The sequence below is a fragment of the Leuciscus leuciscus genome, assembly GCF_965113295.1.
Source record: "Leuciscus leuciscus genome assembly, chromosome: 1".
In the NCBI taxonomy this organism is placed as follows: domain Eukaryota; kingdom Metazoa; phylum Chordata; class Actinopteri; order Cypriniformes; family Leuciscidae; genus Leuciscus; species Leuciscus leuciscus.
This window is the reverse complement of record NC_138725.1, coordinates 78,263,879-78,291,876: the sequence shown is the minus strand read 5'-3', so window position 1 is coordinate 78,291,876 and position 27,998 is coordinate 78,263,879. Positions and strand designations below refer to the sequence as shown.

Genomic DNA, 27,998 nt, shown 5'->3' with positions numbered 1-27,998 from the left:
CTAAAATCAGAGTGCAGAGACAAGCACAGAAGAGAGTAAGTATGTTTTAATCTCATGTATTAAGATTTTGGGGAAACGTTAGCAACATGTCCATTTCAGGTGGATCATTTCCATCCTTCCTTTGAGTCGTTCATGTTAAAATCTGTTTGTTTTGCATTGTTTTTGTTTTTGGTAAAGCTGCAGGTCACTTGTTCTAGTCGACCTGGCATATGCCATTTTGCACGACTTCTAATTTCCTTAAATCTTTGCAATAGAGATTTTTGCATGATCACAATAGACACATTAATGGGAACCACAATAATCTACAACATATACAACATACATGTGCCCTAACACACCCTAACCCTAACCCTAACCTAACCTAACCTAACCTAACCTAACCTAACCATAACCTAATGCACACTGGTTGTTTTGCTGCAAATAACAATATCAGTGACTATGTGATGTTCAATGTAACTCATAGAGTGCTGTATCGTGACGACAGACAAGAGGATAAAAATGGACACTCATATGTCAAGCTTGATGAGGATATAGTCAAAGCTTTGAAAAGGTAAACTGAGAAGTCAACGAAATTCTAATGCATATCTATACATATATTCCAACATGGATACAAAATGATTGGATACTAAATCAATTTGTAAATTATGTATCAATTTCAGCACAGAAGATGTTGTAGCATTTATGGAAGATCTCAGAACTTCAGTGTTAATGCATTACAGGGATCTTTCTATCACAACAGCTGAATTTATTTTTAGTTCATTAATGCTTCAACTTCATGAATATTTAAGTCAGTCATGAAACTACAGAAAAAGCAGTTGTTTAAACCACTTTAATGCAGTAATTTGATTGCTATTACAGCAGACATGTTGATCTGCTTTTTCGTCAATCCCTTTCTTAATCAATGCAGAAACACTATTGCAACTGCTGAAAGAGAAATAAACGTACAAAAGTCAATGACCAAGAGCCCAACTAAAGCAAACACCGATCACCATAATCGTGACTACGACGAAAAAACATTTAATAAAACATCAACATCAAAAACCTCAATAAGAACTTCGGTAGACATATGACAGAAATAAAGTCAAACTTTAATCACTTAATTAACTGCATTTGCTTCAGTGTAACGTTAACACTCTTTAGATTGGACCCATATAGATATTAGAACATTAGTGTTCATTTACACTGAGAAATTTTGCTGTGACGAATGTTGAGTTGTTAATAAAAAAAAATAAGTTGAAAGAATGTTCCAGGAACATCATACTGACCTTAAAAAAAAACATTCCACGAACATTTAAAAAACTGGACATTCCATAAGCAAAACAGAATATTTGGGAAAACATTCCTAGAACAAAACTTTGTTTGCTGGGATGACAGATTTTTTTCTTTTTGGATAAACGTATCCCCGTAACCACAAGAATGTGACATTGAGGAAAATCCATCTAACAAAAGAGCCATCCTGAAACATGTTCCTTTATCCTTTTGAAGTAAGGTAAAGGAAATACAATTCTGTTAAAAATAATAAACATAAAAAAGGGTTTTTAAGAACATGTTAAAATGCATGTTTGTTGAATAGCTTATCCTAGCTATTCATTTTGTTTTATAGTACAGTTTAATTTGCTGGAGTGCTTTACAATGAAAAAAAATTAATTCATATGAGGATTAGCCATTGATTATGACAGATATATATATATATATATTAATAATTTATCATGAATACATGTTAGGACAGAAGACTGTAATGCTCTTCCAGTGGATTCAGGAGTGTTGCTTTCCAAGCGAAACAGGAGTCTCTGGACTTGCATGTAGAGGTAAAGGTCATGTAAGTCATCTTGGTTTCTTCCTCGGTGAGTAGATCTGATCAGACTGATGATGAGGAAGGACATGATGAAGAGGTCCTTTGAGTGTGGAGAGAGGTTCACAAAACAGATGTCACACACCGACACAATCTCATGGCAGGTCGTAATTATTTTACGTTTTGGCAAATCGCCGGCTAATAGGTAAGAATTCGTGCAATCTCTCATTCGATCTTCTTATGCCAATTCACTCTCAGAAAAAAAGGTACAAAAGCTGTCACAGGCACAGTACCCTTCAAAAGGGTTCTAATATGTACCATTTATGTACTAATATGTACACGTTTGGTACCAATATGTACCTTTGAGGGACTTATATGCACTCTTTAGGTACAAAGGTGTACCTTTTGAAAAGCCACAGTGACAGCTTTTGTACCTTTTTTTCTGAGAGTGCTGACGGTTATGTTTGAGGTGTGGATTGCTTTTTTCCCCCTCAAAATTGTATGTTTTCATATGATTCCCATTGCATGAATTCATACGAAATCGCCACCTCGTAAAATAGTTGCGTTTCCCCATGAGATCGGGTTAAACACACAGCTCCCAAAACAACACGTGCTAATTCAGCAATAAAAGGTGCTTCCAGCTGCTGGTGTTGTGATAGTATGTAAGTCCAGTATGTAGAAGAAACATTATAAAAGAGTCAACTGCATGTACTGGGTTTTGTTAGTCTTTGAGGATGTGTTGTCCCCCTACAGCACAGCCTGTGCCCTCTCCTCTTCTTGTCGCTTCATGGCCTGGATCACTGCCATCTCTTTGGCCTCCTTTTTCTGGTTTCTTGCCTCAAACAGCAACCTGGCAGGAACAAGAGGTAATATTACTGGCGTTGCATTGGTAATTGCTGACAGTGTTTGTCCATTCCAACATCTCACATGACCAGCCAAATATTACTTGCTTTCTATTGTTATTTTACTCAAACCTGACAGTGCATTTCTACAACTTACTTTATAATTGAAATGTTTTGGAAGTATAGCCACAACATTTTATCATTAAACATGACATAAAACTACTCCTGTTATGAGCTTGTACAGTACACTCTAAAAAATGCAGGGTCGTTTCAACCCAAATTTGGGTCAAATATGGACAAACCCAACCGTTATGTTACATTTTTTAATTCAAATGTTTAACCCAACGGTTGGATTTGTCCATATTTGACCCAAATTTGGGTTGAAACAAACAACCCTGCATTTTTTAGAGTGTAAGCTGTTATACATGCCATAGAATATGGCCAAAACATGTCTGAAAGTAGTTTTTCTGTTGTTGTTGGAGATGTAATATAGGCACTTTAACAAAGATACGAGTTGCAAATGTGTGAATCTGAACCATTGTAAGTGCATTAAACATGTTTCCAATTGGTATATGCATACTGAGATATGAATTGAAATAATTTTGTGTCATGTTATAGATGCAGTCAAAAGAGCTTATCTTGTTTTGAAGCTGAAACGGTTAACCTGTACCCACACTTTGGAGCACAGACCAAGGGCCTCGTGTACAAAACGTTCCGTAGATTTCATCCTAAAAGTGTGCATACGCACAAAAGCTAGATTTTGCCAGAACCTGCACAAAATTCTCTTTATAAAACCCAGTCAGCGGAAAATTGTGTGTGCATGCATCTCCACCCCATCTCCTCCCCGAAATAACCAGATATGGAGCTTACAAAGCCTCGTTTTACAATGCATATGCATTTCCATGCATATTCCCATTCCCAATGTGATCCTTGACGATACAAGACATTAGGAAAATATGAGATAAGTACTATGTCCCGTCACATTACATTACTAAAAATCATTCAGTATCCGTGACTTATTTTAGAAAAAATAAATCAAAATTGTATAACATTTAAGTGAAAGTTTTCAGAGGAGGGTTATTCTCAATCTTTTCCACTGGCCAAATAGTATTTTTAAATGCTTTAAGCAAATCAAATGTATGCAATTTTTCCTAGAAGGTAAGCATATATATTAGGATGTTTATTTAGGCAATTTTTTTAAGGGAAACAAATAAACCTTATTTTTTGCAGTGTAAATAATTGTCTGACTCAGCGTGATAGGTCAAACGTGCATAACTTTCGACTGATGTGTGTTTGGTCAAGATTTAATAAGTGTGCATTATTACAGAGAACATTGCAACACCTGTTTTTGATGATCCTCTGCACAATGTTGTCAGTGGTGAGACTGTTTCCACTATCCACTGTCCGCAAAATTCCCATTTTCCTGGGTACCTGTGTGTGGAAAACATGCACAAATGATCAAATGTTGTCAGTAATTGTGCTGTATTTTGAGTAATTATTGATGTGGCACTTACAGCATATGGGTCTGATCCATCTCTGTCTAGAAACACTTCAGTTTCGCCATGGCACACCAGGTCTACCTACACCATGAGGACAGTGTATTACTCTATGGCCACGTTTACACAGGCTAAAGGTAGTCTCAGTCTCAGATGGCATGACTGCACTGTAAAACTTTGACCTGTAAAATGAATGGTGTTGCCAGTTCTTTACTGTAATCTACAGTATGTTGCTGTAAAGATACCATGCACTAAATTAAAACTCGAGTTAATTAATTTCATTTGCAGACACCGACTGCCTTAAATTGATCAACTGCCATTAGATTTAAAAACTAATATTTATAATGCGAGCATATTATTACTGTGAACTTATTTCAACTCTTCAGCAAAATGGTGACCCACAAACAGTGTTGCCAGTATATAACTGTTTTTTGTTTTGTTTTTACTTACAATTGTAGTAAGATAATTAAGTGATGATTATGAGCATTAGTGATGAACACCTGCTGTTAACAAGCAAGAATCACTGAAGGAAAGAGGAACAACAAGAACAGAAAAAAGAAGAGACGAGCAGAAACACAAAAACTACAACTGACTTCAAGCCATTACACATTACACAACCAGTGTCGATATTTAATTGAAAATGTTTGGTTTAATGTCACCATTATGGAGGATCAGTGTTTGTTTTAGTTAGGCTCTTGACCCTTAACTTATTTGTTATGGCGAAAAAAAGACGAATGGTCATTGAATGCTGAACGTTATGTATTGATGATGACAACCATCAAGTAGTCAATTGATTCACTGATATCATCCAGTGTTTAATCCCTTATCAAAAGTGTCGCATTATTAACAGACTTAAATTTGACATTACCACTACTGTGAAACAAGAGTTCCAGCGGAAAACAGTTATAATTAAGAATTTTGTTTAAAACACACCATAGAGCTACAGCCTCATTTAGCACATGGATCTCAGCAATGGTGGCAATATAAAAAGATCATTCAGCTGCATAATGTATTCATGCTGCAGTGCATGCTGGGAGTTTTGCACTATTCTGGTAACCAACATGCATGCATTGATTTGTCACCATTGTTGAGATTCATATGCTGATTGTTGATGTCTGTGTGTTTAAGTCAACTCGTTTTTGCACTATAGAAATCAGAAATTAGTTTTTGATCACTTCTTGGCTTTTTCTTGCCTTAATAAATGTGTTTTATAAACTAATGTTAAAGAGTCAAGAGTCCAACTAAAGCAAACACTGATCACCATCATGACGACTACACACTTTTTTATTTTCAATAAAACATCAACAAAATCTCTGTTAATTCTCATCTAGAACTGCTGTACATGTATGAAATAAATAAAGTTAAACTGGTTTGTAGACTGATTTCACACTCTGTGTCGCTGGAAGTCAGTTGTAGTTCTTGTGTTTCTCCTCATCTCTTTTTTTCCTGTTCTTGTCCTTCAGTGATTCTGCTTATCAGGTGTTCATCAGTGTATGATTTCACTCTGTCAACTGGACAATATTAGAGAACTAATGTAGGGAATAGTGAATGAAGGCATAAAGGGTGTGATTTTGAACACAGCCTCTGAGTGTCGACTTTGAGCGCTGTGATTTCACAGTATATTCCTGTAGGCTACTTTCTAGAAAATGACAAATATTACCCTAAATGCATTGTTTTCTAGGGTATATTACTGTTTTAATGGAACATTGTATGATAACGTCAGAATATGGCCATTTTTTTACATCAAGGTTTTACAGTGTTGTCGATATGGTCTCTGTCAAAAGCAGGTCTGACAAAAAGTCAGAAGTCAGATTCAACACAAGAAGGGGATACCTTAAAATGGTCCAGTAAGTCTTTTGTTACCGCATATGGTGCTCCTATAACAACCTCAGAGACATACTGAGAGATTTGAAGACAAAAGAAAGACATTCATATTACACAATTCATTTCAAGACATAAACAGGCATTACCTGCGATCAGATCAAACACTCACTCGACAGGCCAGCACACTCAGAGTCCTCTCATGGATGTTCATGATGGGATAGTTTTTTCCCTTGTAACGATTCACCTCCTAGAATAATAGTAAAAAGCAAACAAACATGCAGTTACTCCTGCTTCTCACACATCTCTTCCAATATTAATGAGTATTATGCTCAACTGAGAAAATAATTGTGTGTGTGTATATTTAATATACACAGGTTTTGTGGCTCAGATAAGGTCCAGCTGTGGTTTATTTCTTTGCTCTTGGCTGACATGTGGCATTGCTATGGCCTGTTTGTGGCCCAGATCTGGCAAACAGGAGCGGTCCGCCCAAGGGCCGTCATTCCATGTTGCATGTGGGCCAGATCATCATTCCACATGTGCCAGATGTGGGTCGAAACAATGTTGCTATCTGGGATATATCAAAGACTTTCCTGTATCCAGCCTACCTGATCAAAGTGCAACCCCACAATAACATATGGCTTCTCTGAAAGCTGGGACACTGCATCCAGGAAATCCACATGGCCGATGTCTGATGTGCATTGGGTCAAAAAGGACAACTTTAACATTGTCTTAGGAGGCATACACACGTGCATCCAAAGAAGAACGCAAGGGTCTCGAGAAGTGTTTTTAATATCCATGTTGACTAACCAGACTGACTTTATTTCTGTCAGGCGTCTACAGAAGCTCTTATTGAGATTGACAGATGTTGATGTTTTATTGAAAATAATAGTTTGGTTTGAAGTCACCATTATGGTGAGCAGTGTCTCATTTAGTTGGATATTCCATTTGTTTTTCACTGGCAGCTGTAACTGTGTTTGTTATGGTGAGAAAAGCAAAAGAAAATGTGATCAGATGATATTGTTTACTTGATGTATGATATATGCATCATATAGTGGTCTGATTCACTGATGACATCCAGTATCTAATCTTTGGATTCGCTATCATTTTGTATTTTTCATATTTTTCAAGCCTGAAATTCTACGTTTTTCTCTAAACATTTTGAACTCCAGCATCTATTAGACTCACTCAGACATCAATAATCAGCATATGTATCTGATTATTGGGCATCAATGCCCTGATTATTGGGCATTGTGGCATCAAACAATGGTGACATGTTTGATGCCACAATGCATTCTGGGTGACAATGGTGACATGTTTGATGCCACAATGCATTCTGGGAGCAATAGATGAGTTTTGCATGATGCACCCAGAATGCATTGCGGCATGTGACCTTTATTGAGATTCATACACTGATTCTTTAATGTCTGTGTGTATCTTTAAAACTTCTTGATGCACAATCCCTCAGATTAGAACATTGCTGGACTATCATAAGACTATTACAAACAACGCTGTAAAAAATTAATATCATGATATCTAAACAAAGAATAGACTCTGAACACGATCAGTGAATCAAACACTGCATGATGATCATGTCTTTATTATCATCAAGAAGCTAACATCATCGGAAGACAATTTCTCTTGCAGTTCTTCCCGTTACAAACACAGTTACAACAGCAAGAGAAAGACTAATGTTAAAAAGTCAAGAGTCAAACTGCACAACGAAAGCAACACTCATCACAATGATGGTGACTTCAAACCAAACATTAACATCTAAACAACTTCTGTAGACGTCTGACAGAAATAAAGTCAATCTGGTTAATAATAAATAAAGTGTACTGCCATGCATTTCACATTTTTTAACGTTTTTTTCTTTTTGTGGTGTTTATTCCCACCAGAGCGTGACGTCAAACAAACACTGGTTTTAGACGTCAACCCGACTTTCATTTTCAACCAAAATCCAACGTCATCCTGTGCCTGCTGGGAATCTTCCCTTCCACTAGATATTGCCCCAGTCTTCATTATAGAGAAGGTAACACTGGATATTTGACAGTATTTGTTCTTTTGAGTTTAACAGGAGAAACTTTGGGAGCAGGAAGCATGAAAGGATACGGAACAGGTCGAAGGCTCCCGCCACATAGATGATGGTGTCTCCTGGCTGCGGCTCCTGGCCCGAGGCAAACTGGATGATTTTCTGAGACGTCTGCAGGAACTGTGACACTCCTGTCCAGGGACTGTGGCCCTTAGGACCCTGTGGCCAACGGTACAGAAATGATAACAAACAGACATTACAGCAATATATGCCAAATGAGGGGTTACGATGAAATCATTCCTCTTTCAGTGACGTCACTTACGATCTATACCTGCACATGCCAGGTTTAGAAGTGCTTCCTATGGAGTCATTGGTGGCGTATGTGAATTTTTTTTGTTAATGTTGTGTTTAGAATTGAACTCTTTTCCCGCCATTGATGGAAATTTCCGTCATTTGTGAGAAAACGCTGAATTGACAGAATTTTTCAGCTATTCATGTTTTTTCACTGTTATACGCTAGGGGGCGCTATTACACATCTTCTGAAAGAGTACAGAATCTCCTGATCAAAACACAGGAGAAGAAGAAGCAGAAACAAGCGATATAGCACCCTTACGGAAACAAAATTATATGGGAATATACTGCAAAATATAATGGGATATATTACATAATACATTTCCATATATGGGAAACTAGTGCTTATATTTTTCAATATACTGCAATATATGCATTGATCATGTATGGCTATATATTAATGAATATAAAATATTTATAAATGAAGACAAAAATAGCATTACATGAAATATTCACAAAGTTTTATTCTTTATTGTGTTATTGTGTTAAATGTTCCCATATAAATGTGAATGTATGTTCACTCACACATACACACACATTCACGAAATGAGTTACAACAGATTTCTAGTTCCCAGCATGCTTTGCTTCTGACTTAAAGGAGAGTAAATGTTAAAATTAAGTGTTACTTAATGTGTTCTGCTCAACATCAATATAGGGGAGATGTGTTAGTTTTTAATGCTCTATTATTATTTTTATTTAAAAAGGTTTTCCGGTATGTGTGAGTTTTTGGGGTTACTAATGTTACTAACAATTGGCCGAAAATCATTAATACTATAATTACTATATTTTACAAGTATTGATTGTGCACTCCTCAGTACAGTGATAGTCTCTTGGCTAAAAACTTTAGTACATGCAGGTGTGCTTGTGCTATTGTCAACTAGCTTGAAAATATGAAACAACTTATAATGTAAATAATAATAATAAAATATTAGAAATATATTACATAAAAATATTCTCTATAAATGTGTTTATGTTGCATGAGTAAATAATCTGCATTATATTACACATGCAGTCCCATATCGGATCACATACATCTATATATTATGAAGTATATTACTGAATATAAAATTACACACATTATGATGTATTAGTAAATATATATTGTCACATATTTTTCAATATATGAAAAGCGGCAATTCCTTATGTATTATTCAATATATTGTAATATATTAACACAATATATTATTCTGTATATTTTCAAATATACTGTTAAACCGTTTAATATATTGATAACTCATATATAGGAAATATATTTTTGTTCCGTAAGGGTAATCATATGCATAATGTAAAATAACACAATCATCAACATTTCAGCATGTAAATCAAAACTGCATAATGTTACTGAATGAAATGTGGACCCAGAAAGGGTTAATGACTGTAAATCATTAGTGGTGTTGATGGACTCGATCGACTCCTTCTGTGTTTTAATCATCGTTCTGAATCTGATCCAGACGTAGTCTTTGACAAAAACATGATTTTCTCAGCTTTTTGCTCAAAATGTTGCTTTTTTATGAAACACATTCAAATGTTGATAAAAAAAAAAAATGCACAAAGCTAGAATAAAACACTTTTTTTTTTGTTTAAAGCAAAGTTCTTTCTTTTGATATATTGCATATATATATTGGGAGCCATAAAAAATTTGTGAAAATTATCAAAAATGCTGGCGGTGGCTGGCAACTTAAAAAAAAACACGCTGGCGGGGAAAGAGTTCATCTCTGATATACAATAATTAAAAGGCATTATATTGGTTTACTATATTGGTTATCTATCCCTTTGTGTTTGTGATAGATAATCTAACTAGCCAACAATGAACTTGAATACATAAAGCAAATTATAACACAGAATGGTTTGTTGAGTTGGGTTGTTTTAACCCAATTTTGGTTCAAATATGGACAAACCCAAATGTTGGGTTAAAATTTTTATAACAACTTTGGTTTATATCACTTACACGTTGAAACCACTGTATAGTTTACCATCCCTGTTTGTGATACTCCAGCCAAAAATGATTTTACTCACCCTCATGCCCTCGTCCCAGATGTATATGGCTTTCTTTCTTCAGATGAACACAAACAAAGGTTTTTAGAAAAATAATCCATCTTTGCGAGTCCACATAAAGCAAGGACCTCTAAAGTAGACACTTCAAAAACCACACAAAATGAATATGACAGTAATCCATATGACCCCAGCTGATGTAAAAAAGCACAATGGTAGCTGTGTGTCCGAAAAATACTAATATTTTAAACTTTTTAAACTATAAACCATCACTTCCAGCAATCTGTTAGAATTTTTCTTATGGAAATGTATAACTCAAAAATTTATAACTATTACAATTAAAATGGTAAGATTGTTTAGATCTGACAATTTTCTTTGTATCCTTGATAAATATTATCTATGGTGTGCAACTTGAATGCTGAAGTATAAAAACTTTTAAAACTTAAATTGTGTGATAAATATACAAGCAGCAACAAAAATGCTTTGGTCTCATTATAGTATTTAATCAATGAACCACTCCATCTTCTTGGCTCTGTTGGCAATGCAAACTAATGGCTAGAAACATATTTTCGGTGATATTTGTGTCAAGTGTAAGTGACATCACTGACAGAGGAAGTTATTCTCTGTATAGAAGAGCCAACGGGAATAAAACACTCACTCTTCCAAAGTTGTCTGTGTGTTGTTGATAGTCTGAACTGCCCTAAAGAGGAAAGAAAGATTAAGAAATAAATGTCCATTGTAAATCCAAATTTGAGGTCTCTACGATTTATGGGCCCTATTTTAACGATCTGAAACGCAAGTATCAAGCACGAAACGCAAGTTACTTTGTGTGCGCAAATCTAAAATGCGTTGGTCTGAAGTAGCTTCATTATTCATAGGTGTGGTTTGGGCGTAACGTGAACTAAACCAATCAGAGCGACATCTCACATTCCCTTTAAGAGCAGGCGCGCTTGTTCCATGGCGGTTTGCTATTATAACGGCGGATTTGCCAGACGCACACCAGGAGCGGTTCACAGCCGAGGAGACCGACGTTCTCATCAGGGCCGTAAAACACAGAGAAGTGACATTGTATGGGGATGGAGAAACACATCCAAATTAGCTTCGCTTAAACAGGCGAATGATAATCTTCATGGACACAACAATGATTTCCCCCATGTGGAATATTTTTCCTTGTAATAATGTATGGTTTTCTAAAAATGTGAACTGCTGCGTCTGTGTAGATGAGATAAGCAAAGTGTATGCACGTTGTGCACACGCTACATTATGGCCAAGCATGCGCCCTTAAAATAGCATCTGACTTTAGACTAGGTTTTTCCTGGTCAGTGGCGGAATTGTTTTCTGAAACTGCAAAATAGCACCAGGGAACGTTTGCGCCGGAACACGCCTCCTCTTTTCGCTGAACCGCCCCCCGGGAGCGCAAGTTCATTCCCTAATTTACCGACGTGCGTCTGTGGAGGGAAAAGTCCGCTGTGCGCGGGTGCAAAATAGGAATGATACATGCGTCGGTGTACAAAGTCAATTGCGCTGGGTGCAAGATAGGGCCCATGGTCTCATACACTTGTATTATTTGTGTGTGTTTGTGGCCTCACCATGTTGCTGTGATGAGCTTTGGTCATGAGAAGCATGCGGCCCACCAGGTCAGTAGTGGACACTCCCTGGGTCCTCTTGCACTCTCTGCAAACATCAACTCTGGGTGAGAACCGGACTGAACGTTCACAACACCAGCAGCATTACAGCCAGGTGTGTGTTACGGGCTTACCTGTACCTACCAGACCTTTTCACTTCTTCATATGTGTCTTTTCCATCCACAGTCAGAGTGATATCATCTGTGAAGACAGAACCACACTTAAGCTTATCAAAAGTGCTTCTTATTGTAGGTTTAACCCTACATGAAGTGCCAAAAAGATTGATCCCAGCTGGTGTGTGATATAATGTGCCCCAAATATTGTGCATGGAGGACCAAGACTAAAGTCATGAACAAGTTATTGAAGGCTATATATCCAGAGGACAATAATGATGGTCTGGAAACCGTCAGCTTTTTTTTACTCAGATGCAGGACATGCATTTGTTATTATTGCAATATTAAACACAAACACTATTAATTAATGGGCCCTATTTTAAGGATCTAAGCGCATGATCTAAAGCGTACGGCACAAGTGCACTTAGGCCGTGTCTGAATCCACATTTGCTAGTTAAACAACGGGACAAATGGTCGGCGCTCCCGGTGCATCATTTAAAATGGTCGTCCATATTCTCTTAATGAGTAATGGGTGTGTTTTGTCTCTATTCTCTTAATGAGTAATGGGTGTGTTTTGTCTCTATTCTCTTAATGAGTAATGGGTGTGTTTTGTCTCTATTCTCTTAATGAGTAATGGGTGTGTTTTGGGTGTAACGTTAAATAAACCAATCAGAGTCTCATCTCCCATTCCCTTTAAAAGCCAGTTGCACTCGTCCATGGCGGATTCACTGTTTACATGGAGGAACTTACAAGCGGAAAGACTGAACGCTTCTCTAGCAAGGAAACGGATCTGCTCGTGCACAACGTTAAAGCTGTGTGTGTGTGTGTGTGTGTGTGTGTGTGTGTGAGGTTAAAGCTCTCAAGCAGGCCATCTACAGGACAAGCCAGATTCCACAATATCTTTATGTACACAATATTAATCTTTTACATTGTAATCCTTTTATTTTTCATATTTGGCTAGTTTGTGTGCTGCTGTACATGCGTCCCTGTGTGTGTAATAAGCAGAGTGTACGCGCGTTGTGGACTCGCCTATAGGCGCACCTTACTAACACGCTCTTTAAATAACAAAAAATAATAATACTGCGCTGCGCCACTGACTTTAGACCAGGTTTCAGTTGGTCAATAGTTCAGTCTTAGCCTGACGTCGTCATACTCAGATTCTAGTCAGAATGTGAGTCTGATACTGCTCCATTGAGCTTTGATTATGGGGCGTGTTTCAACCGAACCAGGAAGGAAAATGCCTCTGCACTCAATTGGATAGACCTATAACCAATCAGAGCATCGGAGTAAGTGACGTATGTTTTTCATTCATGTTTCCGATCGACAAATGTCTTGATCGTGGTTCTCTGTTCCTCTTTTAAAATCAATGCGCTGTCGATATCTTCTATAACAGACGCGATGGCGGAATCTACACATAATGTTTTATAAACAAAGTTTGAGAGGAGCACGTTCAAATAATCAATCCAATCAACTTGTCATCAAACAATGACCGTCTGGTCTACACTATCAGCATGAGAGGAAGCATATATTTATTCACTTTGTCAACTCACCTAACACTCCTTGACAGTTTTCAGCATCCCTCCACTCACTCTCGGCCTGTTCTTCCACAGCCTGGAATACGGGGGGAGCACTTTGGCCTCTCCTCAAACAGCACGCCAAATATGCATTTATTCTATCTGACTTATTTGTAAGTGTGAACTCGTGAAATAACAATTCTCCAGCGGCAGTCATCTGTGTTGTAAACGAATTCAACCCAAGCGCTCATTGGTGACGTGGATGATTACGTTACGTTGCTCATCTGTCCATCATCGTATAAAGCCCGCCCTGACAATTTGATTGGTCCGAACAATTTTTGTTCGGGCATAATAGCTCCTCAACGGAACGAGTCCAGACCGAACTTCCCGACCTAAAAATTATGTGGGCGGGGCTAAGTTCGGCTGGCATCCAGGCTAGTTCAGTCTATTTCAGTTCCTCAAAATAGCAACGCTCCAACAATGCGCCTGAACACACACCTGGTTCTCAGACCAGCAGCCCATGGTGCACAAATAGGTGTAAATGCATTTGTTATTTAAACAAAGGACGTGAAAATGAAAACTGCGTCGGACTGAAACTAGCAAAACACACTTGCGTCGTGCCTGGCGCTGCATTGAGTCGAGTGTATGATAGGGCCCAATGACTTCTCTTTAATGACTTCATCAACACTTTAGCACAGGTTATTATGGTATTATACTCAAGCTCTGACCTCCATGAACACAGAAATCACAGGTATATTTGTCCAGAGTCTCGAGCGTGGTCACGTATGGAGCTCCTTCCACGATCTCATCCACCCACTTGATGGCTCGCACCATCTTATATCTCTCCGCCTGAGTGAACACTGGAGGACCTTTGTGCTTAGAGATCTCATCTGCACACACACACACAGAGAGAGAGAGAGAGAGAGAGAGAGAGAGAGAGAGAGTAAAACTAAAGTCAGAATCATTCTTATCTTCTCTGAATGTTGGTACAAATGTACAAAGGTGGTTTTTTTTCTAATTTTTTTCTTCTCTTGTTTATATAAATGTATTCATGCATTTGTTTACTGATTGATTTATTGACTTTATTGATTATTTGTTCATTGCTTATAATGGCCAATACTTTGGCAATACTGTACAAGTCATGCCAATAAAGCTAATTTGAATTTGAGAGAGAGAGAGAGAGAGAGAGAGAGACAGAGGAAGAGAGAGAGAGAGAGAGAGAGAGAGAGGGAGAGAGAGGGAGAGAGACAGAGAGAGAGAGAGACAGAGAGAGAGACTCTCTTGGTTTGTTCAATGATATCAGTTTTGATATCGCGTCTGATAATCCTGGTTTTCAATAATATGAAATGAATGCCCATGTTGAGAAACTCTGATCTACAGGACCACCTATATCCTATGGAAGCTTGTTTCTGCCACAGAAATATATTCAGAATTGTAAGATGTAAAGTCGTAAATTTTCTTTTAAAATGTTTTATTCTATTTATATCATGCAGATCTCTGACTTTATAACACAATTGACTTTATATCACGCAATTCTGACTTAATAACAAACAATTTCGACTTTAAATCATGCAATTCTGTCTTTATAACACAATTGTGACTGTATATCATGCAATTCTGACTTTATAACACGCAATTCTGACTTTATAACACGCAATTCTGACTTTATATCACGCAATTCTGACTTTATAACACAATTGCGACTTTATATCACGTAATTCTGACTTTATAACACACAATTGCGACTTTAAATCATGCAATTCTGACTTTATAACTGGCAACTGCAAGTTTATATCACTCGCCATTGATTGAAAGCCTGTTGTTCTATCATGATCAAATGCACCATGCAAACAGAAAAAAGAAGCACCTTCTCATACACTCTTAAATATAAAGGTTCTTTATTGGCTTTATTGGTTCCATGAAGAACCTTTAACATCCATGGAACCTTTCCATCTCTTAAAAGTTGTAAAAGGTTCTTTAGATTTTTTAAATGTTCTTTACACTAAGAGAGAGATTTTTTTTTTTTATGAACTGTTCTCTGAAAGGTTCTTTGGGGAACCAAAAATGGTTCTTCTATGGCATCCCTGCAAAAAACCCATATTGGAACTTTTATTTTTGAGAGTGTATGGCTAAGACAATGCTGTCGTGCACTATAATGTGTTTATTTATAACTTTAATCATAAAATTTAAACTTAATTCACACACAAGTCTGCTTAAGTAATATTAAAACGTTGAGAACTAAGTTGTGTCAGTAAATAATCAGAAATAATTGTCAGATGAATTGATCAAACACTGCCTGACACTGACACTACATGACTGTGTGTGTGTGTGTGTGTGTGTGTGTGTGTGTGTGTGTGTGTGTGTGTGTGTGTGTGTGTGTGTGTGTGTGTGTGTGTGTCCTCACCGTCAGTGTGCACTCCAACAATGAGGTAGTCCCCCATAGCCTTGGCTTGTCGAAGTTGGTTGGAATGACCATAATGGACCATGTCATAACTAAGAAGAAGGGAAGATAGATGAAGACAGATGTTAAGGAGGCTAGAAAGGTGGTAGCATTTGACCCAAGCCGATTGCAAAATACTCTGTTGATAAAGTACACCTATCTATCTATCTATCTATCTATCTATCTATCTATCTATCTATCTATCTATCTATCTATCTATCTATCTATCTATCTATCTATCTATCTATCTATCTATCTATCCACCCTGCCAACAGAGTTTTGTTATAAGAACGTTCTCCAAATATTCAGTGTTGGTTCTGGGAACGTAAAAATGTCAATTTTTATTGACGTAAGAGGAACGTGTTTTAGGAGGTGTGATGTTCCTCAAATGCTCTTTCAACTTCATTTTTATTAACAATTCAATATTCTATGAACGTTGATTTCTAACATTCCAAGAACATAAAAATGTTTCCTGAATGTTAATATAATGTTATTTAAAGGTTAATGTGATGTTCCTGAAACATTCTTTCAATCATTCAAACACCGGCTGTGACCAAGCACTGAAAGAAAGAGAAATAAGAACACAAACTACAACTTTCAACTTTCGATAAACTGAAGATAAAAGAAGACATTGGGCCCTATTTTAACGGTCTGAAACGCAAGTGTCAAGCGCAAAGCGCAAGTAACTTCGTGGGCGTGTCTTGGGCGCTGTTGCTATTTTCCCGGCGGGATAAATGCCTCTTGCGCCAGGCGCAAATCTAAAAGGGGTTGGTCTGAAGTAGCTTCATTATTATAAACCAATCAGAGCGACATCTCACATTCCCTTTAAGAGCAGGCGCGCTTGTTCTAAAGTGGATTCCTATTATAACGGCGGATTTGGCAGGCGCGCGCCAGGAGCGGTTCACAGCCGAGGAGACCGACGTTCTCGTCAGGGACATTGGGGATGGAGAAACCCACCCAAATTAACTTCGGTTAAACAGGTGTATAATAATTTGGGTAAATGTGTAAGCTAGATGTATGCTTTTATAATAAATTGTATATCTATCTATCTATCTATCTATCTATCTATCTATCTATCTATAATAATGTATGATTTGCAAAAATGAAAACTGCTGCTTCTGTGTAGATGAGAGAATCAAAGTGTATGTGCGTTGTGCACACGCTACATTGATTATGGCCAAGCATGCGCCCTTAAAATAGCATATGAATAACATGCGCAACGCGCCACTGACTTTAAACTATTTTTTCCTGGTTAGTGGCGCAATTGTTTTCTAAACCTGCAAAATAGCAAGAAGGAACGTTTGCGCCGGAACACGCCTCCTCTTTGCGCTGAACCGCCCCCGGGAGCGCAAGTGTATTTCCTAACTTACCGACGTGCTTCTGTGTAGGGAAAAGTCTGCTTTGCGCGGGTGCAAAATAGGAATGATACATGCGTCGCTGTACAAAGTCAATTGCGCTGGGTGCAAGATAGGGCCCATTAACTCTCTCAAGATCTGATGAAACAACTCCACAAACAGCATTACCAGCTTCACTTATTACTAACCAGACTGACTTTATTTCTGTCAGACGTCTACAGAAGCTCTCATTGAGAATTAACAGAGGTTTAGATGTTGTATTATTTTGTTTGACGTCACCATGATGGTGATCAGTGTTTGCTTTAGTTGGGCTCGTGACTCTTGACTTTTAGACATTATATTTTCTCTGTCTGCTGTACCTGTGTTTGTAAGACACGTTTGTTATGGCAGGAAAAGCCAAAAGAGAATAAATCCAGGTGATGTTGGTTTGTTATTGATGAGAACAACATAATCATCTCCTAGATTCAATCTTTGTGAGTTATTATTGATTTTATATTTAAATTATAATAGCACTGTGATTATATAGTATGAGATCCAAGAGTGGCATGATCATTTATGACGGTTTTTGAATGCATAATAAGACACAAACATTTGAACTACTGTGGCATTTAGACACAAAGAGACATCAAGAATCAGCGTATGAATCTCAACAAGGGTGACAATCAAAAATGCTGCAATGCATTTCAGGTATCTAGTATTTGTGTGCACTTTGACCTCTCATTGTGGCCATAGTATGAGTGCGCTGTGAGGATACACTTTTAACTCACTGTGAACTCACATAGTGATCATATGGAGTATCCATATTATTTTGATGCCATTTACTATAAGTCATATGATGTGCATGGAAAGTGAAGTAAAATAAGATTGTTAGTATATACTATGTTGATGTCAACGACTAGCCAGCGTTGGCCTAGCTCTGCTGTATCTTCAGGATCATGAGCATGAAATATTTACTACTGAAACTGGTTTGCCATTTTCCGGCACCCAAACTGCAACTGAGCTCTGCGTGTTTTATAGGGAGAATGCCATCACATGCAGCAGAAACCAGCAGAAACATGCAGCAGAAACCAGCAGAAACATGCAGCAGAAACCACCAGAAACCACCAGAAATATGCAGCAGAAACCAGCAGAAATATGCAGCAGAAACATGCAGCAGAAACCAGCAGAAACATGCAGAAACATGCAGCAGAAACCAGCAGAATCCACCAGAAACCAGCAGAAACCACCAGAAACATGCAGCAGAAACCAGCAGAAACCAGCAGAATCCAGCAGAAACATGCAGCAGAAACCACCAGAAACATGCAGCAGAAACCAGCAGAAACCAGCAGAATCCAGCAGAAACATGCAGCAGAAACCACCAGAAACATGCAGCAGAAACCAGCAGAATCCACCAGAAACCAGCAGAAACCAGCAGAATCCAGCAGAAACATGCAGCAGAAACCAGCAGAAACATGCAGAAACATGCCGCAGAATGAGAAAGAACTATGATTTAATGTCTTTTTTACAGTATTATAGTAATGGGAGTCTAATGAGGATCATAAAGTACAACAATCAGATTATGGTAATGTGAAGGGGGGCGGGAGAACTGTCTTTCGTGTTCAAAGGTCTTAAAGGTCTTTAAGGTCTTAAATATTCAATACATTTGTTTGTTTTAACTTTGGAGATGTTTTATGAGATTCTCAGCAGAGCACATGCTAGTCCTGAGGAAAGACTGAGTGACTGATTGACCCGGCGTCAGCTGATCAAGACCTGTCATGTGGTTATTAATGCACACCTCGACATGCTTGCTTATTCTTCAGAGGTCAATCAAACCCATTAACACAGCTGTTAAAACATACACCACCAGACTCCTTCGTTTTACCTTAATCACATAACATGCTATTTATAGTTGTCTTCCTGAAGGCTTTCTCAAAGAGGAATCCACTGTCTTTGTGCTGACTAAGTGCTGACCGTTGCTCAACACGGGCTTAATGTGTTCTTGAGCGTCAAACATTACCTGATCTCGGTCTCTGCCCTGGTCACGATATAGCAGGGAGGGTTAAATTACATTTGACTATGAATGGAGTTCAGCATAGACATCTTGACCATTGGTAATGCACTTTTTTGTATTGTAAAAAGCGGTTTATAAATAAATGTGACTTGACTTGACTTATTCTTTGCTCACAACAGCATTTATCTATAGTGAAAGACGAGTCACGATAAAAGAGTTATATCGGGTAGGTTTAGGCTTTAGTGTAAGTGTACGTTATTTTAAAATGGAGCATTAAGATTAGACTTTTCAGCTCAGAACTCAACATTTATAATTGGACTCACATGTGAACTTCTTTGAGAATTCAGAGTACATTTTTACAATATGCTTGCAGCGTTTATTTCTTCTTAGACAACTTGGTGGCCTTGGAGTTAGTCAGCATATTGTAGAACTTGAGTACAAATCTATTGTAGAGAGTGTATTAAAGGGGTGGTATTTTCACAAAATGTAAAATAAGTCTCTGATGTCCCCAGAGTGTGTATGTGAAGTTTTAGCTCAAAATACCCCACAGATGTTTTTATATAGCATATTAAATTTGTCACTTTTTGAGGCTGAGCAAAAACGCACTGTTTTGTGTCTGTCCCTTTAAATGCAAATAAGCTGCTTCAACAACTTGTGTCCTTAGCAGCTTCGATTACCTCACACACACGCACTGAAAATTTCAAAAACTTTTAGCCTTTCATGTTTTTAGACAATAATGGAGAGACTCAAGAAGAAGTGACAACATGTAGACAACAGGACATTTCTGAATGGTTAGTTGATGAATTTATGTAGCTTATGTGTAGTTATCTTCTAGTCATTGATTAGCATATTCTGTCTTGATAATCTATAAATCATGTTCCCGGGGGCGGGGTTTATGTAAATTTTAGGGTTTGTGATGTCACTAACCCGGGGGGAATGTGGTGTAGTCTCTACCAGCCGTTTGTTGTAGTCCTTAAAAAGCTATTTCTTTAAAAGCAAATATCTCCCTTTGCTTTGAACTTTGAGCGTTGTAACTTTGCAGATGTTGTTTATGCTCAAACAGCAACATTACACACTAACTAAAGTTATAAAAGTAAAATCATAATCAACCACCCCTTTAACTTCTCATCTCCCAGCCACTGCAGATCTAAGAACAAACTCTTAGCACAACTCTATGGCTGAAAGGGCACAGAAGGAGGCCAGGATTATTCTTGCAGAGAGTTATCACTCTCTCTTTACTCAGTTTGAGTCCTTGAAATCAGGAAAGCGCTACAGAATCCCTCTAGCGAATAAAAATGTGTATAAGAGGTCTTTTATTCCAAATGCTATTAAAATTCTCAACTCCCAATGGATCCAGAGGAGTGTTTTTAGGCAATTTTACCAACTCTAACCTCCGAAACAGTCAAGATATTAAGCTTACTGAAATGTTGTTAATAATAGCTAAAACATGTATTGCTTTGAAATGGAAAGCAGACACTGATGTGCCAACTGGATTTTGGCTGTCGGAGATTTGCAGCTGTGTACCCTTAGAGAAGATCACATATCAAACGAGAAGCAGGGGTGAATTATTTTATAAAATCTGGAAACCCTTTTTGAATGATATAAATATAGTGCCACATGACTTGAGTTGATAAAGTTGATTTTCTAACTGTTTTACATTGTATCTCCCTTTTCCTTTTTGATGTTGTTGTGTTTTTTGTTGTTGCCTCCTTTGTGCTTGTCTGATTGTTTGCTATTGTTATTTAACAAAAAGCTAAATAAAATTTTCAAAAAACTCTCAACTCCGCAAGCGATCGATAAATGACAGTGGCATGAACTGTATTTTTATATCTATGTAATGTGAATCTGTCTGTGTTTTTATCAGTGTTTTTTACAATAGTACTGCCTGTATAGTTATTTTATGTCCTGGTGAGCCAAAGACACTTTTCCACCAATAAAGAAATGCAATACAATAGTTTTACTTAAATGGTTAGATTTTTTTAAATGGTTCTCATAAAAGAAAAAAACACCATATGATTTGCCATACACAGCACGCTTTCCCATGGTTTCTTTAGCATGTACTGGTGCTCTCATCTCCTGATTTATCAGTCTGTCAGTCTGGGTTACTCTGTGTTACTCCTTCCTTCGGCCCAGTTCGTCCATCGGATCCCTTTCCTCGCCTGAACACCCGGACATCGAGACTGTCCATCTCGGTGTTGACCCCTGGCTTCGTCTCGGGTTCTGGCTCTCAGGTTTCTCTGAGGTCTGTCTGAGGATACGATCTCCATTCTCCAGGCTTCAACACGAACCTTAGAGAAGATCTGCGCCCAGATTTAACCAACCCTGGTATATGCCAAGTTGCCAACGCTATCTCACGACCAATGATTTAAAGGTGGCTAATTCGTACAAATTCGTACAACCTCACTCTAAACTAATTTGTCTAAAACCACGTGATGGGTAGGTTTAGGGACGGGGTCAGGGGTCGGTCATTCGTACGAATTCAAACGAATTTGGCAACTCGTAAAATACGTTCAAATTAGAAGCTTGTTCTGTGCCTAAAAGTAAAATGTGGCGCACTTACTTCAACCTGGCCTGTTGTCTGTCCTGACATTTCTGGACGATCTGAATATAAAAATATATCTTTCAGGGCCCGTATTTATCAAGCTTCTTAAAGTGCCATTTTAGTCTTAAGTGCTGAGAATTCATTGAAAGTAGGAGTACTTTCAAACTTAAGTATAAAAGCAAGTTATCAAATGGCTTAAAGCTAAGAAACACTCTTAGTTATTTAAGACAGCTTGAGAGGTCTCTCAAGAATTTTTCTGAAATGTTTGACAACGAGCATTTATCAAATGGTATCGTTTATTTATTATCAAATGTGTGTTGAATGTAAACTCCTCTTAGGAATTACACCAATTACAATGTGAATTTATCTGAGAATAATCTTAAATAAGGAAATCTATTCAGTGATTGGTCCATGCCTATATGTCGTCATCCAATATTCAGTTTGTGGCACAGCAAAGTGTCGTGAATCATCTCTAAGACTGACACTCAAGATTTAGTCCTAGACCTCACTTAAATTACAACTGAGATGCTTGATTACTAACTTTAAAGCGCAGCTTTGAGCCAAGAATGTTTTTACTCATGTCAATTCTTAGCAGTGTTCTTGTGAGTAATTCTCAGAGGTTTTCCCAAGATTTTCCATGATGAAAGTGACCAATCATGAGAGGGTCAGTGCCCTCCTTGGTTTCCGCCCCCAAATTGTCAAAAGTCATGTAGACTCGAGCGAGCAGAAATCAGCTGAGCGAGCAGAAATCCACTGCGCGAGCAAAACAGCACTCCGCGAGCAGAAGCCCGCTGCGCGCGAGCAGGATTCCACTGTACAAGCAGAGTTAACCTATGAGAGTATGCCAGGCGCTCGCTTGCAGCTACCTGTACACCTCTCGGTTGTTGAATTTGTGCGCGAGTACTTTTATCATGCCAGCTGAAGGTTCATTTTTGCGCGTGTGAAATAACATAATGTGCTCGTGAGCATGTCTTACACGCTCATAACTTTTGACTAAAAAATAACGCCATACTATTTGCTATATTAAAGAAAGTTAGTTGCGTGGGTTATTTATTGTTGTTATAACCATTAGTAAGTTAAAGGATTAGTTCAGGATTAGTTCTTTCTTCAGTCGAAAAGATATTAAGGTTTTTGAGGAAAACATTTCAGGATTTTTCTTTAATATAGTGACTTCAATGGGGTCCAACAGGTTGAAGGTCCAAATGTGAGTTTCAGTGCAGCTTCAAAGTCTCGACACGATCCAGCCGAGGAATAGGAGTCTTATCTAGACAAACCATCCGCCATTTTATAAAATAAATAAACATTTATATACTTTTTAACCACAAATGCTCGTCTTGCACGTCCACAACTTAACGCATTACTAGGTCGGTTCTTTCGCCTACATCACACTTGACCTTTCAACGTGATCACGTTGAAAGGTCAAGTGTGACGTAGGCGGAAGAACTGACCCAGTTTTTACAAAGCGAACGTGCAAAGACTAAGTCAAACGGCATTTACAAAACAAATAAATAAATAAAAGTTAAAACAACGACGTCAGGAAATTATCAGGAAATTTCAATTCGGAAGTGAACTACTCCTTTAATAGAGGTCCCTCTCAATACACTCTACATGCTCTTCGTTTCTATTGAATAGATGCAGTGATTTTTTCAGCTACGCACCAGAATGGCGCTGTTTAAAAATTACATATCGTACACCAAATTAAAGTCTGTATACCAGAGGAACCGATATTCTGTAAGTCACCTTCATTGTTCAGTGTCAGTGTTTGGGGCTCGAGAACTCAAACCTTGAAACAGGGTCCAAGGCGCAAGTTTTGTTTTGTTTTTTAAAACGTTAGTCTCTGTGTAAACTTCAAAAACGTGAATCCGTGAAAACGGCGATACCAACTGGTATACCAACCAACACAAATCTGTGTCTTTCAGGACTTCAACTTGGTATATACCTGCATGTCCACCATTGGCACATATTATAGCCATTTAGGACTTCAGGACCTCCATGATGAGACAATGAGGGAGATGGGAACTTTGGCACACCGTTGCTAAGCATGAGACATTGGTGAAGTCAGAGATAGCTGGGATAGTGATGTGTGCTGAAAAAAAGGACTGTTTCCAGGACCATGAGATCTCCTGGTATTGATCCTGGAAAAGTGTAGTCAAGTCAAGTCACTTTCACTTGAAGCACTTTCATTTTAAACTCATCACAGTGTGTGCAGTTTAAGAAGCGTTAAGCACAGCTTAACACTCAATGCATTTACCATGAGGGGCTTCCCATTTTTGTGCATATCCGATTGGAATCCGATGATATTTAGCAAAAAATTACATGAAATGCGTCACATTCATAAAGGGTTTAAAATCTTGCGTGTCTGGAAATCCGTTTCAGTCTGACCGCTCTGATCGGATTTCACATGGTTTATGTCACTTTCTCACGCCTAGTTAAATGTAAACATCACATGTTGTTAAAGGAAACATGCTTTAAAGGCCCCCTGAAATCAAAATGTAGGTTTTTTTTAGCTTTTAGTATGAATATGTTAGCCTTAAAAGTTATGAATAAGCCGGTGTGCTCCGAAACAATGACAAAATTTGCATTTAGGAGATATAAGCATTCAAAACTTACAGTCTCTCACTTCCACTAAAATGGATCAGGGATTTTATGACATCACAGCGGACTTCAGCTTCTCATCACATCTTCTGTCCAATCAAATGCTCTCTAGAATCTGAAGCTCCGCCCCCTGTGCTATAAACACCACCTGGCCGAAGCGAGCGTTGACACACAGAGCAATATGGGTGGGATTGTGTGTTCGGTTGCTCAAACGCTCGAGTTTTATCCCGTTTTCCAACTGTACGTCGGTTTACAATGAAATATCTAGAATTTATTCACCTCTACTATTGAATCCAGCGTATCATCAGCGCTCGGATTCGCTTCCATGGTGCGAGTCCAAGTACGACTCGTGAGGGAAACTAAACGCTATTGGCTGTTTGAAAAGGGGGAGGAGCCATTCAATATGTCCCGCCTTTCAGTGGAAATTACATCAACGCGTCAAACAAAGCTGCGCGATCCAAGGCACTTCAGTGGGACTTAAAAAGGAGTTCACCCAAAAAAGAATTTTTGGTTTGTTTTTCCAAACCCTGTATAATTTTCTTTGTCCCGTTGAACACAAAATAAGATATTTTGAAGAATGTGGGAAACTGAACAGTTCTGTTGCACCACTGACTTCCATTGTATTTAATTTTTAAATACTACTATGGTAGTCAATTACTTGACTGGTTACAAACTTTCCTCAAAATATTTTCCTTTGTTTGAGGCAATGAATCGTGATTTCACACGGGCTTCAAACAATCGTCACACCTGGAAGGTGCTTTAGTTACTGACGCAGCGCCACAGAGAAACAGCATCATCACAATCTCTGTCCGACTGTGACATTCTCCTATTATGCAGTGAAGGGATTTATGGGAAAAACAGTCAGGTGTGTGTGTGTGTGTGTGTGTGTGTGTGTGGGGGGGGGGGGGGGGGGGGGGGGGGGGGGGGGTCTGTGTTTACACTGCCTCTCATTGGTGCTTCATTCCGCTGTCTAATATTCTGGCATCCCAAACATTCGGCAACATTCGGGGAAAATACCCATCACACAGGCAGACAGAAATGGCTGGAATTCTGAAAGAGAAAGGCTCAATAATCCTGTTCATCATGCATTGCACATGAATCCAAACACCTCTTTTCAGCCACACACACTCTCACGGTTTGATTTATCAGACACAGCCTGCTTTTAGAAAGAAATAATATACTAAGATCTCAACTTAGACACCCAAAACCAAAAATCACGTTAGATAGCGAGCTGATTACTCCACGTGTGTGTTATGGAACGTGTTAGGGTGCATATGTGAGAAATGGCTAGTGTTTTTCAGTGTGCTACTACTAAGTGAAACTTACAATAAATCCAACAAATAATATTTTCAATATAATCATCACTATTGCTTTTGCTGTTATTGTATAAAGCAGTTATTGTTATTAAAACAAATATGCACATTTTCTTCTCACTGTATTGGTCAGTAGTTTGATTTCAGACCAGAGAAAACTCCATGAAGTCAGCAGAGATTTAGTTCACATAAAAGCAAAAGTCATGTGAAGACTCCCAATATCATGTTGTCTTGGAATCTATTAACGTCGCAGGGAAATCAACCTTCATAGCATTCGTCAATTTAACTGCATGAATATAGCATTCTATTACTCTTAGTAGGGTCTCAAGTCAAGACATTACTCTTACATATATATTAGGGATGCACGATATATCGGACACCATATCGGGATCGGCTGAATATGTGTGTTTTTAATGTTATCGTTATCGGCCCGATAAGAAAATTTGTCCGATATCTTAAAGCCGATAAATAATGTATTATTTCCTTCAGCTGAGACACTTCAAATGCACACCAGTGCAACATGATGGTTTTGAATTGCTTGAAATATGATTGAAATCACTTCAAAAAAGGAAAATACAGTAAAGTGCAACATGTAAGTCTGTCAAATAGGCTACATAAAATTATAATGAGAGCATTATAATTGTGTGAAATGGATTTTAAAGGTGAGACTTTTGTTTTTGTAATGAGGCTCTCAAAAATTATATTAAAATTTGGATTTAGATTTATCGGCCAATATATCGGTTATCGGCTTTCAAATATAAAGAATTAAAATGTTCATGTCAGTGCATCCCTAAACAGAAACAGTAAAAACTTCTTGAGCATTCAATGTTTTATGACTTTATATTAGATGTGTTGCAGTGTCAAATCTATAGTCCGGTCACATTCTCTTATATCAGTGTGATCAGAGTCGTGGGCTCTGGTGTTTCTCCTGCAGAATCATATATATATATGCCAGTATATCAGATATATATGCCAGTATATCGCAGTATCTCACTCACCATCCATCGCACCAGACGCGCACCGCGCGCCTCCTCTTCTCCGGACTGATCACATGATGCCCGTTCTTCATCATCTCATAAAGCCCTGTTCGCAAGCACTAACCAAACAGCAAAACACTGATAATACACTATATAGGTATTCAGTGTGTGTTTCAGGACCGGGAACCCTCCAGGATAGCCGGCTTCTTCATTAAACGATGATGACGCTGTAATAAGAGACAACGCCTCCTCGACCGGCCAGCAAAAATACGCATCGCACTACAGTGAAGGCTTTCTCATGAATATTAGCCATGTGAGGTGACGTGTGGCATAATTAATTTGCTGAAAGGCTAGGAGGCGTGGGCGAATGAACGAATCCTGCTAGTCATGGCGTGGCTCGTGAATATTAATTTGCGTGCTGCATGCAACGTCAGCACGACCACATGTATATTCATGTACCGCGCCTTTGCAATAGTAGGGTTTGTGAGTTCGCTTCTTGGGAAGTGGCGTCATATGGCACGGACTCGTACGATAAGCGACATTATACTCTTACATAATCCCAGCTCTCGTGTCATGTGACCAGTTGAAATCCATACCAGCGGACTGTCTCTGAGTCTGGGACACGCGTCTCGTTTACCATACAGGATGATGAACAGTGCACGAGTCGAGTTAATAATTAGGATGACACGAGCCCTAGTGTTTTTCAATAATAATGATTGTATTATTATTTAAAATTTTCGTTGACCTTAACAGGCTCAAAAGCTCTTGAAAATGTGCACACATATTCTGCTATGCTTCTGATCTGTGTTGGTGTTGTTTACATCACCAACATTACCAAATTTTAAAGTCGCTGTATGTTCGTTTTTGACTGTACTATAGGCTATTAAAATATCATAATATGTTTGCAGATATTTAGGAAACATTCAGATGCTTACAAACACTTAAGCCAATAACAGCCAGTTATTTTACTTTGAAATGTGCATTCCCTGTTGGAATGTGTGTTTTTGATTTGATCTGTGTGACTCCGCCCACTGCCAGTTCAGCCAATAGTATTTCAACACCATAGATTGCCAGTTGGCAGAAAACACAGCAAATTGCTGCCATGGAAGCCAGCAAACAAACTGGGTCAGAGATCGCAGATTCTACCCGACCTAAAAAGCTTGCGCACCCATCTAAAAAACTAGTATTAGCATATTAAAAACGTGATA

General features: G+C 38.2%; 1 protein-coding gene across 1 annotated transcript; it reads right to left on the bottom strand.

Annotated features, from left to right (window-relative positions):
• Window positions 1-815: 815 nt before the first annotated feature.
• LOC309511520 (ethanolamine-phosphate cytidylyltransferase-like) lies at window positions 816-27,087 on the bottom strand. Its single transcript, XM_082186778.1, has 13 exons — window positions 26,812-27,087; window positions 15,983-16,071; window positions 14,307-14,468; window positions 12,086-12,152; window positions 11,916-12,000; window positions 10,985-11,026; window positions 8,064-8,202; window positions 6,560-6,642; window positions 6,124-6,201; window positions 5,964-6,029; window positions 4,149-4,214; window positions 3,977-4,065; window positions 816-2,642 (listed from the first exon to the last, which is right to left on the bottom strand). The coding sequence occupies exons 1-13, from the start codon at window positions 26,883-26,885 to the stop codon at window positions 2,540-2,542; spliced, it is 1,143 nt and encodes a 380-aa protein (XP_082042904.1). The 5' UTR covers window positions 26,886-27,087; the 3' UTR covers window positions 816-2,539.
• Between the last annotated feature and the right edge of the window lie 911 nt (window positions 27,088-27,998).

Coding starts and splice junctions, on each gene's coding strand:
- LOC309511520 (XM_082186778.1), bottom strand. CDS start 26,885: ATGATGAAGAACGGGCATCATGTGATCAGTCCGGAGAAGAGGAGGCGC. Junction 4,215..5,963: donor ACTTACTGGACCATTTTAAG/GTATCCCCTTCT, acceptor CTCATGGTGTAG/GTAGACCTGGTGTGCCATGG. Junction 2,643..3,976: donor CAGAGGATCATCAAAAACAG/GTGTTGCAATGT, acceptor TGTTCCTGCCAG/GTTGCTGTTTGAGGCAAGAA.